Source organism: Pristiophorus japonicus, chromosome 3 (genome assembly GCF_044704955.1).
Source record: "Pristiophorus japonicus isolate sPriJap1 chromosome 3, sPriJap1.hap1, whole genome shotgun sequence".
In the NCBI taxonomy this organism is placed as follows: domain Eukaryota; kingdom Metazoa; phylum Chordata; class Chondrichthyes; family Pristiophoridae; genus Pristiophorus; species Pristiophorus japonicus.
The window spans coordinates 242,969,622-242,985,762 of record NC_091979.1 but is presented as its reverse complement, the minus strand read 5'-3'; the positions used below and the strand labels follow the sequence as shown (position 1 = coordinate 242,985,762).

The 16,141-nt window shown below is 51.1% G+C and overlaps 1 protein-coding gene across 1 annotated transcript in view; it reads left to right on the top strand.

Moving 5' to 3' along the window:
* LOC139255574 (arsenite methyltransferase-like) overlaps window positions 1-16,141 on the top strand; it is a 107,318-nt gene that overhangs the window by 10,505 nt on the left and 80,672 nt on the right. The window contains exon 3 of the mRNA XM_070873952.1: window positions 506-688. Coding sequence (XP_070730053.1) covers window positions 506-688 — 183 coding nt within the window. The remainder of the gene's footprint in view (window positions 1-505; window positions 689-16,141) is intronic.

Below are 16,141 nucleotides of genomic sequence, written 5' to 3'. Positions count from 1 at the left end.
CTTATAGGGCTTGACAGGGTAGCTGCAGGGAGGGTATTTCCCCTGGCTGGGGAGTCTAAAACCAGGGGTCACAATCTCAGAATAAGGGGTCGGCCATTTAGGACTGAGTTGAGGAGAAACTTCTTTGCTCAGAGGGTGGTAAATCTTTGGAATTCTCCACCCCAGAGGGCTGTTGAGTCAGGGGCATTGAATATATTTAAGGTGGAGATAGACAGATTTTTGAAAGATAAGGGAGTCAAGGGTTATGGGGAGCGGGCAGGGAAGTAGAGTTGAGGTCAAGATTCAATCAGCCACGATCTTATTGAATGATGGAGCAGGCTCAAGGGGCCAAATGGCCGACTCCTGCACCTATTTCTTATGTTCTTATGATATGTTGTTGAGGTTAGATGAAGAGGGGTGAGAGGAGGCTCGTGTGGAGCATAAACGCCAGCACGGACCTGTTGGGCCGAATGGCCTGTTTCTATGCTGTAAATACTTTGTAATACTTTTTAATACTTGTCAATAGGATTATTATGGAAAAAAGCTCAAGAAGACTGAAGATCTGGTACTGAATGTGTGCGTCACTCCTGCTAAAGCTCTCTCTAAGTTTGTGCGGGATGCGTTGAAAGATGTTCACGAGGAAGTGGTTGCCAGGTCTGAAATCAATCGACTTTATATTTTCAGAAAGCTGATGGGTGACATTATCAATGTATTTTTTTTTCTTTCAATCATTTCACTATTCATATTCCCCCTCCTCCCACTCCCACAATTGTTTATATAAATAGAGGTTACAATTGTGATGGTACTTTCAGAACTAGTGGATCTCTTTTGGTATTAAGTCAGATGACTTGCTGTTTTATAATGACAGGTGTGTTGCAACATGTAACACCCGGTATAATGGGCCGTAAATCATCATCATCATAGGCAGTTCCTCGAAATCGAGGAAGACTTGCTTCCATTCTAAAAGTGAGTTCTCAGGTGACTGAACAGTCCAATACGGGAATTACAGTCTCTGTCACAGGTGGGACAGACAGTGGTTGAAGGAAAGGGTGGGTGGGGAGTCTGGTTTGCCGCACGCACCTTCCGCTGCCTGCGCTTGCTTTCTGCATGCTCTCGGCGATGAGACTCGAGGTGCTCAGCGGCCTCCCGGATGCTCTTCCTCCACTTAGGGCAGTCTTTGGCCAGGGACTCCCAGGTGGGGATGTTGCATTTTATCAAGGAGGCTTTGAGGGTGTCCTTAAATAGTGGACTTCCTGGGCGCGTACCCGAAGAGGACCCACAACTTCCAGGTTTAGGCCACGATGAGCGTGAGCCTAAACATGGCACTTGCGGTCTGTCAACATTTCTTTTAACAGATCGTACGCCTCTGTGGGTGGAGATTGGGCTATTTGTGCAACTTTTGCCCAGTGAATGTCCTTCAAACTCTTTCACCTGGTAAAAGCAGGCGTAAGGCCTGCTTTTCCCAGCATAAGTGTTTTAAAAGATAGAAAAAAATAATTTTATTACTTATTTTTATATTTAAAACCCTGCCCATGAGGGTTTATATTTATGTTTATGTTTAACACTATTAAAACATTTTAAAAATATATATATTTGTTTTATAAATTTAATTTAATTTCTACTAATTTAAAAAAAAGTCGTGTTTTTTTAATTTATGTGTGTGTGTTATTTGATTTTAGGGGTATTCTCATTGATAGTGTACCATGAATGAGAATACTACATTGTAATTGGTGGTCCAGGCCCACGTGACGCCAGGATGCGCATACGCTCCTGGAATACGTGGGCCCATATGCTGGGCTGTGCAGCTAGGCCTCGGAGCCGAAGTGTTCGTTGCTCTGGGACCACCAGGTACTTTCGTTAAAAAAATTTTGGTCGGCGGCATCTGCCTCCGCCCGCAACTCTTGGCCCATTACTCTACTGCTCCGGTGGAACTGGGCTTAAGTTCATCTTCTCCCATTAAGGTCACAGTCTGTAAGTAAACACAGCTCAAGGTCATTCAAAGTTTAATTGCTGCTTGATGAAGAAAGTATATAGATTGTACTGTTACTGGTTTCAGGTCAGGAAAAGGGCGGCATGAAATTATTTGCCTTTTTTTCTTAAATCTGGACACACACAACATTAAAGTGAAGAGAGATATACGCAACTAAAATTATTATGCATGTGTCAATGAAGTGCCAGCCTTGGTTCAGTGATACCACTCCAGCGATTTGAGTGCATAATCTAGGCTGATAATTCCGTGCAGCACTGAAGGACTGCCTTTCCGATGAGACGTTAAACCAAGGCCCCGTCGTCCTCTTGGATCGGAGGTCATTCCATAAGACCACAAGAACATAAGAAATAGGAGCAGGAATAGGCCATACGGCCCCTCGAGCCTGCTCCGCCATTTAATACGATCATGGCCGATCCAATCATGGACTCAGCTCCACTTCCCTGCCCGCTCCCCATAACCCTTTATTCCCTTATCGGTTAAGAAACTGTCTATCTCTGTCTTAAATTTATTCAATGATCCAGCTTCCACAGCTCTCTGAGGCAGCGAATTCCACAGATTTACAACCCTCTGAGAGAAGAAATTCCTCCTTGTTGTGTATGCAATAACTGTTAGACTGAGTACTGTTTAACTCCAAGAGGTATGACCTTGGCTCTGCTTTATTAAGGCCTAAAGTGACTAATATACAAAATGGCTGGCTTTTTATACTTGGGCTTCACACACATACCCCCCCTTTGAGATACTAACACAATCTTTTACAAATTGAGACGGTCCAGAGTTTTACACTCCAGGGTTGACCGTCTCAGTTCAACTCCAGCCTTGGGTGAGTGTTCAGAGTCTGTTGTGACTGGTGGCTGGGTGGCTGACCTGGTGGGAGTTGCAATGGCCATGTCAGGGATTGAAAATCCATTTTCATTGAACATGTCAGTGATTGAAAGCCCCGATTCACTGATGACCACTGAGTCCTCTGATGATTGGGGTAGGTTGGTTGGTCGTCAATTGTCTCTTCCTCCGACTGTTCGGATTCGTCTGTGTGCTGTAGCTTTGTCTGATCCATATGTTTCCTGCATGTTTGCCCATTTTTGAGCTTGACAATAAATACTCTGTTGCCCTTCTTGGCCATGACAGTACCAGCGATCCACTTAGGACCCTGACCATAATTTCGAACATATACAGGATCATTTTCAGAAATATCGCGTGACACAGCTGCGCGATCGTGGTACCCTTGCTGACTTTGTCTTCTATATTCAACATGATTATTCAAGTCAGGGTGTACAAGAGATAGCTTGGTCTTAAGACCTCTCTTCATCATTAGTTCAGCACACGAGACCCCGGTAAGTGTGTGTGGTCTTGTCCTGTAACTAAGCAGTATGCATGACATACAGGTCTGCAGTGACCCTTGGGTTACTTGTTTCATGCTCTGCTTAATGATTTGGACAGCATGTTCTGCTTGCAGGTTTGAACAGTGCTGACCTTACATGTTTGATACCATTGAGTTTCATGAACTTTTGAAACTCCTGACTGGTGAAGCACGATCCGTTGTCGCTAACAACGATGTCAGGCAGACCATGTGTCGTGAACATGACACTGAGATTCTCAATGGTAGCTGTGGCTGTGCTGGATGACATGATTATACACTCTATCCACTTCGAATATGCATCCACCACAACTAAAAACATCTTCTCCAGGAAGGGACCTGCAAAGTCTATGTGGATCCTGGACCATGGTTTGGACAGCCACGACCACAGACTCAGCGGCGATTCCGCTGGCGCTTTGCTGAGCTGCATGCAAGTGTTGCACTGATGCACAAATGATTCCAGCTCAGAGTCAATTCCCGGCCACGATACACGAGACCTGGCGATGGCTTTCATTATTACAGTGCCGGGATGTGTGCTATGTAGCTCACGTACAAATTTCTCTCTCCCTTTCTTGGGCATAACCACACGATTTCCCCACAGTATACAATCCGACTGAATAGACAGTTTGTCTTTGCGACGAATGTAAGATTTGGTCTCCTCGCACATTTGCTTGGGTATGGCAAACCAATCACCTTTGAGGATGCAACTCTTCACCACCGATAAAATCGGGTCCTGGCTAGTCCAGGTCTTAACTTGTTGAGCCGTGACAGGGGTTCCTTCACTCTCAAAAACATCCATAACTAACAATAGGTCCGCCGGTTGTGGCGTTTCCACCTCCGGTGTAGGCAATGGCAGACGGCTCAAAGCATCGGCACAATTCTCGGTGCCAGGTCTATGGCGAATGACACAATCATAAGCCCACCTCTGGATGCGGGATGAAGCATTGGTATTGATACCTTTGTTTTCAGAGAACAGTGAAATGAGCGGCTTGTGATCTGTCTCCAGTTCAAACCGAAGACCAAACAGGTACTGATGCATCTTTTTAACCCCATACACATAGGATAGTGCTTCTTTCTCTACCATGCTGTAGGCTCTTTCCGCTTTAGACAAACTTTTTGAAGCATATGCAACTGGTTGAAGTTTACCCGAATTATTAGCTTGTTGGAGTACGCAACCAATTCCATATGACGAAGCATCACAGGCCAATACTAAACATTTACATGGGTCAAAATGTATCACCAGCTTATTAAAGCAAAGCAGATTAGTGGCTTTCTCAAAAGCTCTGTCTTGAGACGCACCCCACACCCAGTTGTTGCCTTTTCTTAGCAGCATGTGCAATGGTTCTAATAAGGTGATCAATTTAGGTAGGAAGTTACCGAAGTAGTTGAGTAGACCCAGGAACGAACGCAGCTCCGTCACATTCTGCGGCTTGGGTGCATTCTTGATGGCCTTGGTTTTCGCGTCCGTGGGCCTGATGCGATCAGCAGCAATTTTCCTCCCCAGGAATTCAACCTTTGGTGCCATGAGGACGCACTTCGAGCGTTTTAGTCTGAGTCCCACTTTGTCCAGACGATGTAGAACCTCTTCCAGGTTATTCAGATGTTCCTCGGAGTTACGACCTGTGATCAGGATGTCATCTTGGAACACAATGGTTCTGGGAACAGACTTCAGTAGACTCTCCATGTTACTCTGAAATATTGCTGCAGCCGAGAGAATTCCAAAAGGGCACCTGTGCTAAATAAATAGTCTTTTATGCGTGTAAATGCACGTAAGTCTCTTCGACGTCGCGACCAGCTCCTGTGTCATGTAGGCCAATGTCAAGTCCAGTTTGGTGAACGATTTCCCCCCCGGCTAGCATTACAAACAAGTCGTCAGCCTTCGGTAACGGGTACTGATCCTGTTTCGAAACCCTGTTGATTGTAGCCTTGTAGTCTCCACAGATTCTGACTGCCATCACTTTTCAGCACAGGAACAATGGGGCTGGCCCATTCATTAAATTCAACCGGTGATATGATCCCTTCTTGCTGGAGTCCAGTTCGATTTCGACCTTCTCCCTCATCATATATGGAACTGCCCGAGCTTTATGATGGACGGGTCTCGCATCCGAGTCCACGTGGATCTGCACCTTGGCTCCCGTGAAGTTGCCAGTTACATATGTGGACGTATTTATTCTGTACAGCCACCAGAGGGCTCATTCCCCGGAATCCCAAGGGATCCCATAATCCCTTGGGAGCACAGGTTGGAGAGGCACTCTGGAATCCTGTAATAAAAGACTAAGGTCACACTTTACTTTGAACTCACAGTGTTCAGTCTGACTCTTTCTCCATACACTACAACTGCCGACGAGATACAGATAGCGAACCCAAAGATGCAGAGAACAGTGGGCATCCTGGAGAAATTTTCGGAGGGAAATGATTGGGAAACTTTTGTGGAGCGACTCGACCAATGCTTCGTGGCCAACAAGCTAGATGGAGAAGAGAATGCTGCCAAACGAAGGGTGATCCTCCTCACCGTCTGTGGGGCACCAACGTATGACTTCATGAAGAATCTGCTCACTCCAGCGAAACCCATGGATAAATCGTAGGATGATTTATGCACGCTGGTCCGAGAGCATTTGAACCAGAAGGAAAGAGTTCTGATGGAGAGGTACCGGTTCTACACCGACAAAAGATCTGAAGGCCAGGAAGTGGCGAGTTATGTCACCAAGCTAAGACGCCTTGCAGGACATTGCGAATTTGAAGGACATTTGGAGCACATGCTCAGAGACTTTTTCGTACTTGACATTGGCCACGAAACTATATTTCGCAAGCTTTTGACTGTAGAGACCCCAACCTTGAGTAAGGCCATAGCGATAGCCCAGGCATTCATTGCTACCAGTGACAATACTAAGCAAATCTCTCAGCACACAAATGCTGCTACAAGTACTATGAACAAAGTGATGTCGTTTTCGAATTGTAACGTACAGGGCAGGTCACACATGCCTGCAGCTACACGTCCGCAGATGTCTCGGAGTCCACCATCAAGGGTGATGAATGCAGGGCCATTAACACCTTGTTGGTGCTGCGGGGGTGATCATTGTTTCCATTCATGCCAATTCATAGGATACGTTTGCAAGGGCTGTGGAACAATGGGACACCCCCAACGAGTGTGCAGGCAAGCTGGTAAGCCTGTTAAACCTGAAAACCACCACGTTGCAGGAGGAGGACAGATCCACGGAGGATCACTATGAACCAGAGCCTCAGTTAGAGGAGGCAGAGGTACATGGGGTGCACACATTCACCATGAGTTGTCCCCCGATAATTCTGAATGTTGAACTAAATGGAATCCCGGTGTCAATAGAGCTGGACATGGGCGCAAGCCAGTCCATCATGGGCAAAAAGACTTTCGAAAGGTTGTGGTGCAACAAGGCCTCAAAGCCAGTCTTAACTCCAGTTCGCATGAAACTAAAAACTTACACTAAAGAACTGATTCCTGTAATTGGCAGTGCTACCATAAAGGAGCGGTGCACAAACTACTATTCTGGGATGACGTCCGAGCGCTATCGCCCGCTGACGACACTTCCTGTGCCCAGGTCTTAAACAAATTTCCTTCGGTGTTCGAACCAGTCATTGGGAAATTCCAAGGAGCAAAAGTGCAGATCCACCTAATTCCGGGGGCGCGACCCATCCATCACAAGGCGAGAGCAGTACCGTACATGATGAGAGAAAGGGTAGAGGTCGAGCTAGGCCGGCTGCAAAGAGAGGGCATCATTTCACAGATCGAGTTCAGCGAGTGGGCCAGTCCTTTTGTCCCAGTTCTCAAGGGAGACGGCATCGTCAGAATCTGTGGCAGTTACTTTGTAATCGCCACAATCAATCGTTTCTCCCTGCAGGACCAATACCCACTACCAAAAGCCGACGACCTCTTTGCAATGCTGGCGGGAGGAAAGACGTTCACGATGCTGGATCTGACTTCAGCCTACATGACGCAGGAACTGGAGGAATCATCGAAGGCCCTCACCTGCATCAACACTCACAAAGGTCTTTTTGTTTATAACAGATGCTCGTTTGAAATCCGATCAGCGGCAGCAATATTCCAGAGATATATGGAAAGTTTACTGAAGTCGGTCCCGCACACCGTGGTTTTCCAGGATGACATCTTGGTCACAGGTCAGAACACGGTCGAGCACCTGCATAACCTGGAGGAGGTTCTTGGTCAACTCAATCACGTGGGGCTCACATTAAAACGCTCGAAGTGCGTTTTCCTGGTGCCTGAAGTGGAGTTCTTGGGAAGGAGGATTGCGGCGGATGGCATCAGGCCCACCAACGCGAAGACGGAGGCAATCGAGAACGCACCGAGGCCACAGAACGTGACGGAGCTGCGGTCGTTTCTGGGACTCTTGAACTACTTTGGTAACTTCTTACCGGGTCTCAGCACACTGCTAGAACCACTACATGTCTTACTACGAAAAAGGGCGAATGGGTTTGGGGCAAAAGGCAAGAAAATGCCTTTGTAAAAGCGAGAAAATTGTTATGCTCAAACAAATTGATTGTGCTGTGTGATCCATGTAAGCGTTTGGTACTTAGCATGTGATGCGTCGTCATATGGCGTCGGGTGTGTATTGCAACAAGCTAATGATTTCGGGAAACTGCAACCGGTTGCTTATGCATCCAGGAGTCTGTCTAAGGCTGAGAGAGCCTACAGCATGATTGAAAAAGAAGTGTTAGCGTGTATCTATGGGGTAAAAAATAATGCATCAATATCTGTTTGGGCTAAAATTCGAATTGGAAACTGACCATAGGCTACTTATATCCCTGTTTTCCGAGAGTAAAGGGATAAATACCAACGCATTGGCCCGCATCCAGAGATGGGCGCTCACGTTGTCCGCATACAGCTATGCCATCCGCCACAGGCCAGGTACAGAAAACTGCACCGATGCTCTTAATAGGCTGCCATTGCCCACCACGGAGGTGGAAATGGCACAGCCTGCAGATCTAGCCGTGGTTATGGAAACATTTGAGAGTGAGCAATCACCCGTCACTGTCCGGCAGATCAAAACCTGGACAAGCCAGGATCCCTTATTATCTATAGTCAAAAGCTGTGTGCTTCACGGGAGCTGGTCTAGTGTCCCAGTGGAAATGCAGGAAGAGATAAAGCCATTCCAGCGGCGCAAAGATGAAATGTCTATACAGGCAGACTGCCTTCTGTGGGGCAATCGAGTAGTGATCCTCAAGAAGGGCAGAGAGACCTTCATCAATCACCTCCACAGTACCCACCCAGGCATTGTAATGATGAAAGCAATAGTGAGATCCCACGTGTGGTGGCCCGGTATCGATGTGGACTTAGAGTCCTGCGTTCACAGATGTAATACATGCTTGCAGTTAAGCAATGTACCCAGGGAGGTGCCGCTAAGTTTATGGTCTTGCCCCTCCAAACCGTGGTCTAGGGTACACGTCGACTATGCAGGCCCGTTCTTGGGTAAAATGTTCCTTGCGGTTGTAGATGCGTACTCCAAGTCGATTGAATGTGAGATAATGTCTGCTAGCACATCCGTTGCCACCACTGAAATCCTGCGGGCCATGTTTGCCACACACTGCTTATCTGATGTCCTGGTGAGCGACAACGTGCCATGTTTTACCAGTGCTGAGTTCAAAGAATTCATGACCCGCAAAGGGATCAAACATATCACATCTGCCCGTTTAAACCAGCGTCCAATGGTCAGGCAGAGAGAGCAGTGCAAACCATCAAGCAAGGCTTGAAGAGGGTAACTGAAGGCTCACTGCAGGCTCGCCTATCCCGAGTCCTGCTGAGCTACCGCACGAGACCCCACTCACTCACTGGGATCCCACCTACTGAACTGCTCATGAAACGAGCATTTAAGACAAAGCTCTTGTTAGTTCATCCCGATCTACATGAACAGGTAGAGAGCAGGCGGCTTCAACAAAGTGCATACCATGATAGCGCTAATGTGTCACGCAAGATTGAAGTCAATGATCCTGTATTTGTATTAAATTATGGACAAGGTCCCAAGTGGCTTCCCGGCACTGCCATTGCCGAAGAGTGTTTCGGGTCAAACTTTCAAATGGACTCATTCACCGGAAGCACTTGGACCAAATGAAACTCAGATTCACGGACTACCCTGAGCAACCCACCTTGGACCCTACCTTTTTTGATCCCCCAACATACACACCAGTGGCAACCGACACCACAGTTGACCATGAAGCAGAACCCATCATCCACAGCAGGCCTGCAGGGCCCAACACACCAGGCAGCCCAGCAAGGCCAGTTGCACAGCAGCCCAGCGAGGGCCCAACAAATGATTCAACAACACTAGCTTTCACACCGAGACGATCAACCAGGGCAAGAAGGGCCCCAGATAGACTCACATTGTAAATAGTTACACTATTGACTTTTGGGGGGGGGATTCTTTTATATGTGGACTAGTATTTACTCTGTCCAGCCACCAGAGGGCTCATTCTCTGGAGTCCCAAGGGATCCCATAATCCCTTAGCAGCACAGGCATTTAAGAAGGCTTCACAGGTTGGAGAGGCACTCTGGAGACCTACAATAAAAGACTCAGGTCACATTTTACTTTGAGCTCACAGTGTTCAGTCTGACTCTTTCTCCATACACTACATTGCCGATGCCTGGTTCGAATAGCGAGGGGAACTTGCTCAGTACTTGGGTACATGTTTCTTTCTCCAACGACAATGCCTTGATGTCGTTCCAATCGCATCTGATTTTTTTCAAGCCAGTTCCTGCCGCATACCGTTGGGCCATTGCCTGGGACAATCCATAGCGGTAACTCGTGAACCGCACTGTCATACGACACTTTAATTGTGGCACTGCCAATCACCGTTATGCGTACGTGCGCAACTTGGCATTGACTGGTCTCAGCCTGGGCCTCACAGTCTTAGTATCCCACAGTTTGTCGACTGCTCTCTGGCTCATTATCGATTGACTCGTCCCTGTGTCCAGTTCCATCGATACCGTCACCCCATTAAATTTCACATTGATATTTATCGGTTTGCTCTTAGTTAGGAACGAGTACAATCAATACATTTCCTCCTCTGGTATTTTGGATTGCATATCTGGATCTGCGCTAGTCTGACCATCATCCTGCACGTGGTGTGTCGCAGGACCCTTGCTCATCTGCGGACACTTGCGCTGGAGATGCCCCACTCTCAGACAGCCTTTGCAACAATATTGCTTAAATCGGCACTGATGGCGTCAGTGATTTCCCCCACAACGCCAACATGGAGAAATCAGATGCATTCCTGCTAGCGGACTTTGGGCAGCCGCAGGTTTCGCGTACGCAGTCGGGTAGGCCCTGCCATGTGCTGCTCTGCCGAACGCCGAATCAATCATATTTACAGTACTTGCCGAGTTTCAATTTTTCTCTGATATCTGCTTTAGACTTCTATCCGTCGTCATGCATGACTGAGCGATCGTGATGGCCCTGTTCAAGTCCAATGTCTCCACCGCCAGTAGTTTACGCAGGATCACCTTGTGGTTGATGCCAATTACAAAGATGTCCCACAGCCTGTCTGCCAACAGAGCCTCGAACTTGCACGGTCCCACTAAATGTCTCAGGTCGGCAACGAATTCCGCCGCATTCTGGCCCTCTGAGCGAACATGCGTGTAAAATCTGTATCTCGAGATGATGATGCCTTCGTCTGGCTTAAGGTGGTCCTGTACCAGTGTACACAATTCTTCATACGTCTTCTCTGTTGGACTCACAGCAGGAGTATCAGACCATAAATGTTTGGACCGCAAACCATGAGGAACACGGCCCGGCGCCGATCTGTGTCGCTCACCACCTCCATTTTGTTGGCCACGAAGGACTGGCTCAAACGGCTCACAAAGTCTGCCCAATCTTCTCCTTCCACAAATCGCTCCAACAATCCAATTCTGCTTATTTTTGCATGCAAAGTTTCTTGTTGCCTCGTCGCCAAATGTTGTGTATGCAATAACTGTTAGACTGAGTACTGTTTAACTCCAAGAGATATGACCTTGGCTCTGCTTTATTAAGGCCCAAAGTGACTAATATACAAAATGGCTGGCCTTTTATACTTGGGCTGCACATACGTGCGTGCAGCCCAATAGCCTCCAATAATGACGCCATCTAGTGGCTAGTGATCCCAAAAGTAGATACATGACACTCCTCATCTCAGTTTTAAATGGGTGGCCCCTTATTCATGGCACTATTAGAAGAGCAAGTAAGTTCTCCCAGTCACCGGACCAACATTTATTGCTCGACCAACACCACCAGAAACAGATTATCTGGGCATTTATCTCATTGCGGTTTATGGGACTTTGCTGTGCATAAATTGACTGTTGGTGGTGGAGGGAGTGAATGTTTAACTGGTGGATTGTGTGCTGATCATGGGGAATGCTTTGTCCTGGATGGTCTTGAGCTTCTCGAGTGTTGTTGCAGCTGCTCTAGTAGCCATGACATTTATGGTCCAGTTGTGCTTCTGGTCAGTGGTGATACTGACAAGATGCTGATGGTGGGGTATTTGGCAATGTTAATATTGCATAGTAAGGGAAGGTGGTTAGGCTCTCTCTTGTTGGAGATGGTCATTGTCTAGCATTTGTGTGACACATATGTTACTTGCCACTTACCAGCCCAAGCCTGGATGTTGTCTGGGTCTTGCTGCATACGGGTGTGGACTGCTTCATTTTCTGAGGAATTGTGAATGCTGTACATTGCAGTCATCAGTGAGCATCCCCATTTCTGACCTTATGATGGAAGGAAGGTCATTGATGAAGCAGCTGAAGATGGTTGGGCCTTGGACACTGCCCTGAAGAACTCCTGCAGCGATGTCCTGGATCTGAGATGATTGAGCTCCAACCACCACAACCATCTTCCTTTGTGCTAGGTATGACTCCAGCCACAGTGTTTACCCCTGATTCCCATTGACTTCAGTTTTACTCGGACTCCTTGGTGCCACACTTGGTGAATTCTGCCTTGATGTCAAGGACAGTCACTGTTGCCTCACCTCTGTGATTCAGCTCTATTGTCCATGATTGGACCAAGGCGGTAATGACGTCGGGTGCCAAGAGGTCCTGGTGGAACCCAAACTGAGCAGTGATGAGGTCCGGAGCCAAGTGGTCCTGGCTGATCCCAATTCCTGTGTCATTATGAATGCTGTAGCATTCTCCCTGAAACGACTGCAATGATGGCTTTGGTTTAGGCTATTTACGGAAGCCTTTTCAAAGAGAGACAAGGGTTAAATGTAACATTTCTTTTTCAGACAACATTTCTCCCGTTTTACTGATGATCTGCTGTTGCACGGGTGCCAGGAATCGCTCTTATTTTGCCTTAGTGAGCATTCTTTATCTGTGAGCCATGGCAGTGATTGTTGGCAGCCTATCTGACTACGAGTGTCAGACAGACAGTGTCCTTAACAACATTGGTACAAGGTGCAGTATCTCTGGATTGTCGTTGGTGGCCATCAGGAGAGGGATCCCCATCTGATTTTCCTCTCCATGGTCACTGGGGCCAATGGTAACACTTTAGCTGCCCCCCCGCCTCCCGGCTAACTCAGTATTGCTGACCAATAACCTTACCACTCTGGTTGCTCAGTTACGTATTGCCTTCAACTGAATGAGCGGTCAGTCGAGAATAGATGCAAAATAATCTCTCAAATTTAAGAAAGGTACTGCGGGATTTAGGTTCAGGCCCTGGTGGATAATGCAAGCAATTCTTTAGCTATTCCTTTAAATTGCTAAATGCGCTGGCAACCTTATGTTGAAGCCTTTATCAAGATCATGGTTGTAATGACTCTCCCCATACAGCCAGCAGGTTAAAATGTTTGCTTGCCCTTCACTCGGATTGCAAAGATTGAAGTAGAGTGTGTGGGTTTATAATTAACAGCCGAGTGGGAGTAAAGGTTAAAAGATCTTTCCCCCGCCCTCAGTGGAGTGGTATAGAACAAACCCAGCAAAAAGCAATAAAGTTGCGATGAAAGATTTGGTTGGCAATGAGATTGGCCTTAAAGAAAAAGGCGAGGCAGAGAGCATCAGGTAGGTCCAATCCTCTGTCTTAGTCGAGCACATCGATACGTACCTTAGATCCTCCGAGGGTACAGTGTGTACAATTTCAATCCATGTTCCCATTCATTGTGCAGATAGCTCCAGTTGCTGATACTAACCGATCTTCAGATTTAGGCTTCATCCACCAACGATACACAGCATTTAAAAACTGCACTCTCCAAACCTCCAGACCCACGAAATTCAAACAGCACAAATTGTCAATAAGCGGAAATAATACCAAGTTGCCTGGGCTCAGGGTGGTGGGGGGGGGGGGGGGCTTCAGGTTTGATACCTCAGCTCTGACGGATTGTTCGAGGGCGGGGGGGGGGCGGCTGGCGGGGGTAAGTGGGCGGGAGTGGTGGACGGGGGGGGGGGGGGCGGTTGGTGAGGTGAGTGGGTGGGGGGAAGTGGGATGAGTGGGTGGGGGGGTGAGTGGGTGAGGGGTAGTGGGGTGGGTGGGTGGGTGGGTGGGGAGGTTAGTGGGGTGAGTGGGTGGGGAGGTTAGTGGGGTGAGTGGGTGAGGGGTAGTGGGGTGGGTGGGTGGGGGGATTAGTGGGGTGAGTGGGTGGGGGGATTAGTGGGGTGAGTGGGTGGGGGGGTTAGTGGGGTGAGTGGGTGAGGGGGTAGTGGGGTGGGTGGGTGGGTGAGGGGGTAGTGGGGTGGGTGGGTGAGGGGGTAGTGGGGTGGGTGGGAGGGGGCAGTAGTGGGGTGGGTGGGGGGGTAGTAGTGGGGTGAGTGGGTGGGGGGTAGTGGGGTGAGTGGGTGGGGGGTAGTGGGGTGGGTGGGGGGTAGTGGGGTGAGTGGGTGGGGGGTAGTGGGGTGGGTGGGGGGTAGTGGGGTGAGTGGGTGGGGGGGGTAGTGGGTGGGGTGGGTGGGGGGTAGTGGGGTGAGTGGGTGGGTGGGGGGTAGTGGGGTGAGTGGGTGGGGGGGGTAGTGGGGTGAGTGGGTGGGGGGGGTAGTGGGGTGGGTGGGTGGGGGGGGTAGTGGGGTGGGTGGGTGGGGGGGCAGTGGGGTGAGTGGGTGGGGGGGTAGTGGGGTGAGTGGGTGGCGGGGGGGGTAGTGGGGTGAGTGGGTGGCGGGGGGGGTAGTGGGGTGAGTGGGTGGCGGGGGGGTAGTGGGGTGAGTGGGTGGTGGGGGGGTAGTGGGGTGAGTGGGTGGTGGGGGGGTAGTGGGGTGAGTGGGTGGGGGGTGAGTGAGTGGGGGGTAATGGGGAGAGTGGGGGGGGTAGTGGGGGGGAGTGGGGTGAGTGGGTGGGGGGGGAGTGGGGTGAGTGGGTGGGGGGGGAGTGGGGTGAGTGGGTGGGGGGGGGAGTGAGTGGGGTGGGTGGGGGGGGTGGGGTGAGTGGTTGGGGGGGGGGGAGTGGGGTGAGTGAGTGGGTGGGGTGAGTGGTTGGGGGGGGGGAGTGGGGTGAGTGGGTGGGTGGGAGAGGATTGGGGTGGGTGGGAGAGGATTGGGGTGGGTGGGAGAGGATTGGGGTGGGTGGGGGGGGAGTGGGGTGAGTGGGTGGGTGGGGGGGGAGTGGGGTGAGTGGGTGGGTGGGGGGGAGGGGGGAGTGGGGTGAGTGGGTGGGGGGGGAGTGGGGTGAGTGGGTGGGGGGGGAGTGGGGTGAGTGGGTGGGTGGGGGGGGGAGTGGGGTGAGTGGGTGGGTGGGGGGGGGAGTGGGTTGTGGGGGGGGTGGGGTGAGTGTGTGGGGGGGGAGTGGGTTGTGTGGGGGGGGGAGTGGGGTGTGGGGGGGGGAGTGGGGTGTGTGGGGGGGGGAGTGGGGTGTGTGGGGGGGGGAGTGGGGTGTGTGGGGGGGGGGAGTGGGGTGTGTGGGGGGGGGAGTGGGGTGTGTGGGGGGGGGAGTGGGGTGAGTGGGTGGGGGGGAGTGGGGTGACTGGGAGGGGGGGAGTGGGGTGAGTGAGTGGGGGGTGAGTGGGGTGAGTGAGTGGGGGGTGAGTGGGGTGAGTGAGTGGGGGGTGAGTGGGGTGAGTGAGTGGGGTGAGTGAGTGGGGGGTGAGTGGGGTGAGTGAGTGGGGGGTGAGTGGGGTGAGTGAGTGGGGGGTGAGTGGGGTGAGTGGGGGGGGTGAGTGGGTGGGTGGGGGGGGAGTGGGGTGAGTGGGTGGGGGGGGAGTGGGGTGAGTGGGTGGGTGGGGGGGGAGTGAGGTGGGGGGGGAGTGGGGTGAGTGGGTGGGTGGGGGGGGAGTGGGGTGAGTGGGTGGGTGGGGGGGAGTGGGGTGAGTGGGTGGGTGAGTGGGTGGGTGGGGGGGGGAGTGAGGTGGGGGGGGAGTGGGGTGAGTGGGTGGGTGGGGGGGAGTGGGGTGAGTGGGTGGGTGGGGGGGGAGTGGGGTGAGTGGGTTGGTGGGGGGGGAGTGGGGTGAGTGGGTGGGTGGGGGGGGAGTGGGTGGTGGGGGAGTGGGGTGAGTGGGTGGGGGGGGAGTGGGTGGTGGGGGAGTGGGGTGAGTGGGTGGGGTGGGTGGTGGGGTGAGTGCGTGAGTGGTGGGGGGAGTGGGGTGAGTGGTGGGTGGGGGGGGAGTGGGGTGGTGGTGGGGGGGGGGTGAGTGGGTGGGTGGGGGGGGGATGGGGTGAGTGGGTGGGGGGGGAGTGGGGTGAGTGGGTGGGGGGGGAGTGGGGTGAGTGGGTGGGTGGGGGGGGAGTGGGGTGAGTGGGTGGGTGGGGGGGGAGTGGGTGAGTGGGTGGGGGGGTAGTGGGGTGAGTGGGTGGGTGGGGGGGGAGTGGGGTGAGTGGGTGGGGGGGGAGTGGGGTGAGTGGGTGGGGGGGAGTGGGGTGAGTGGGTGGGGGGGAGTGGTGTGGGTGGGTG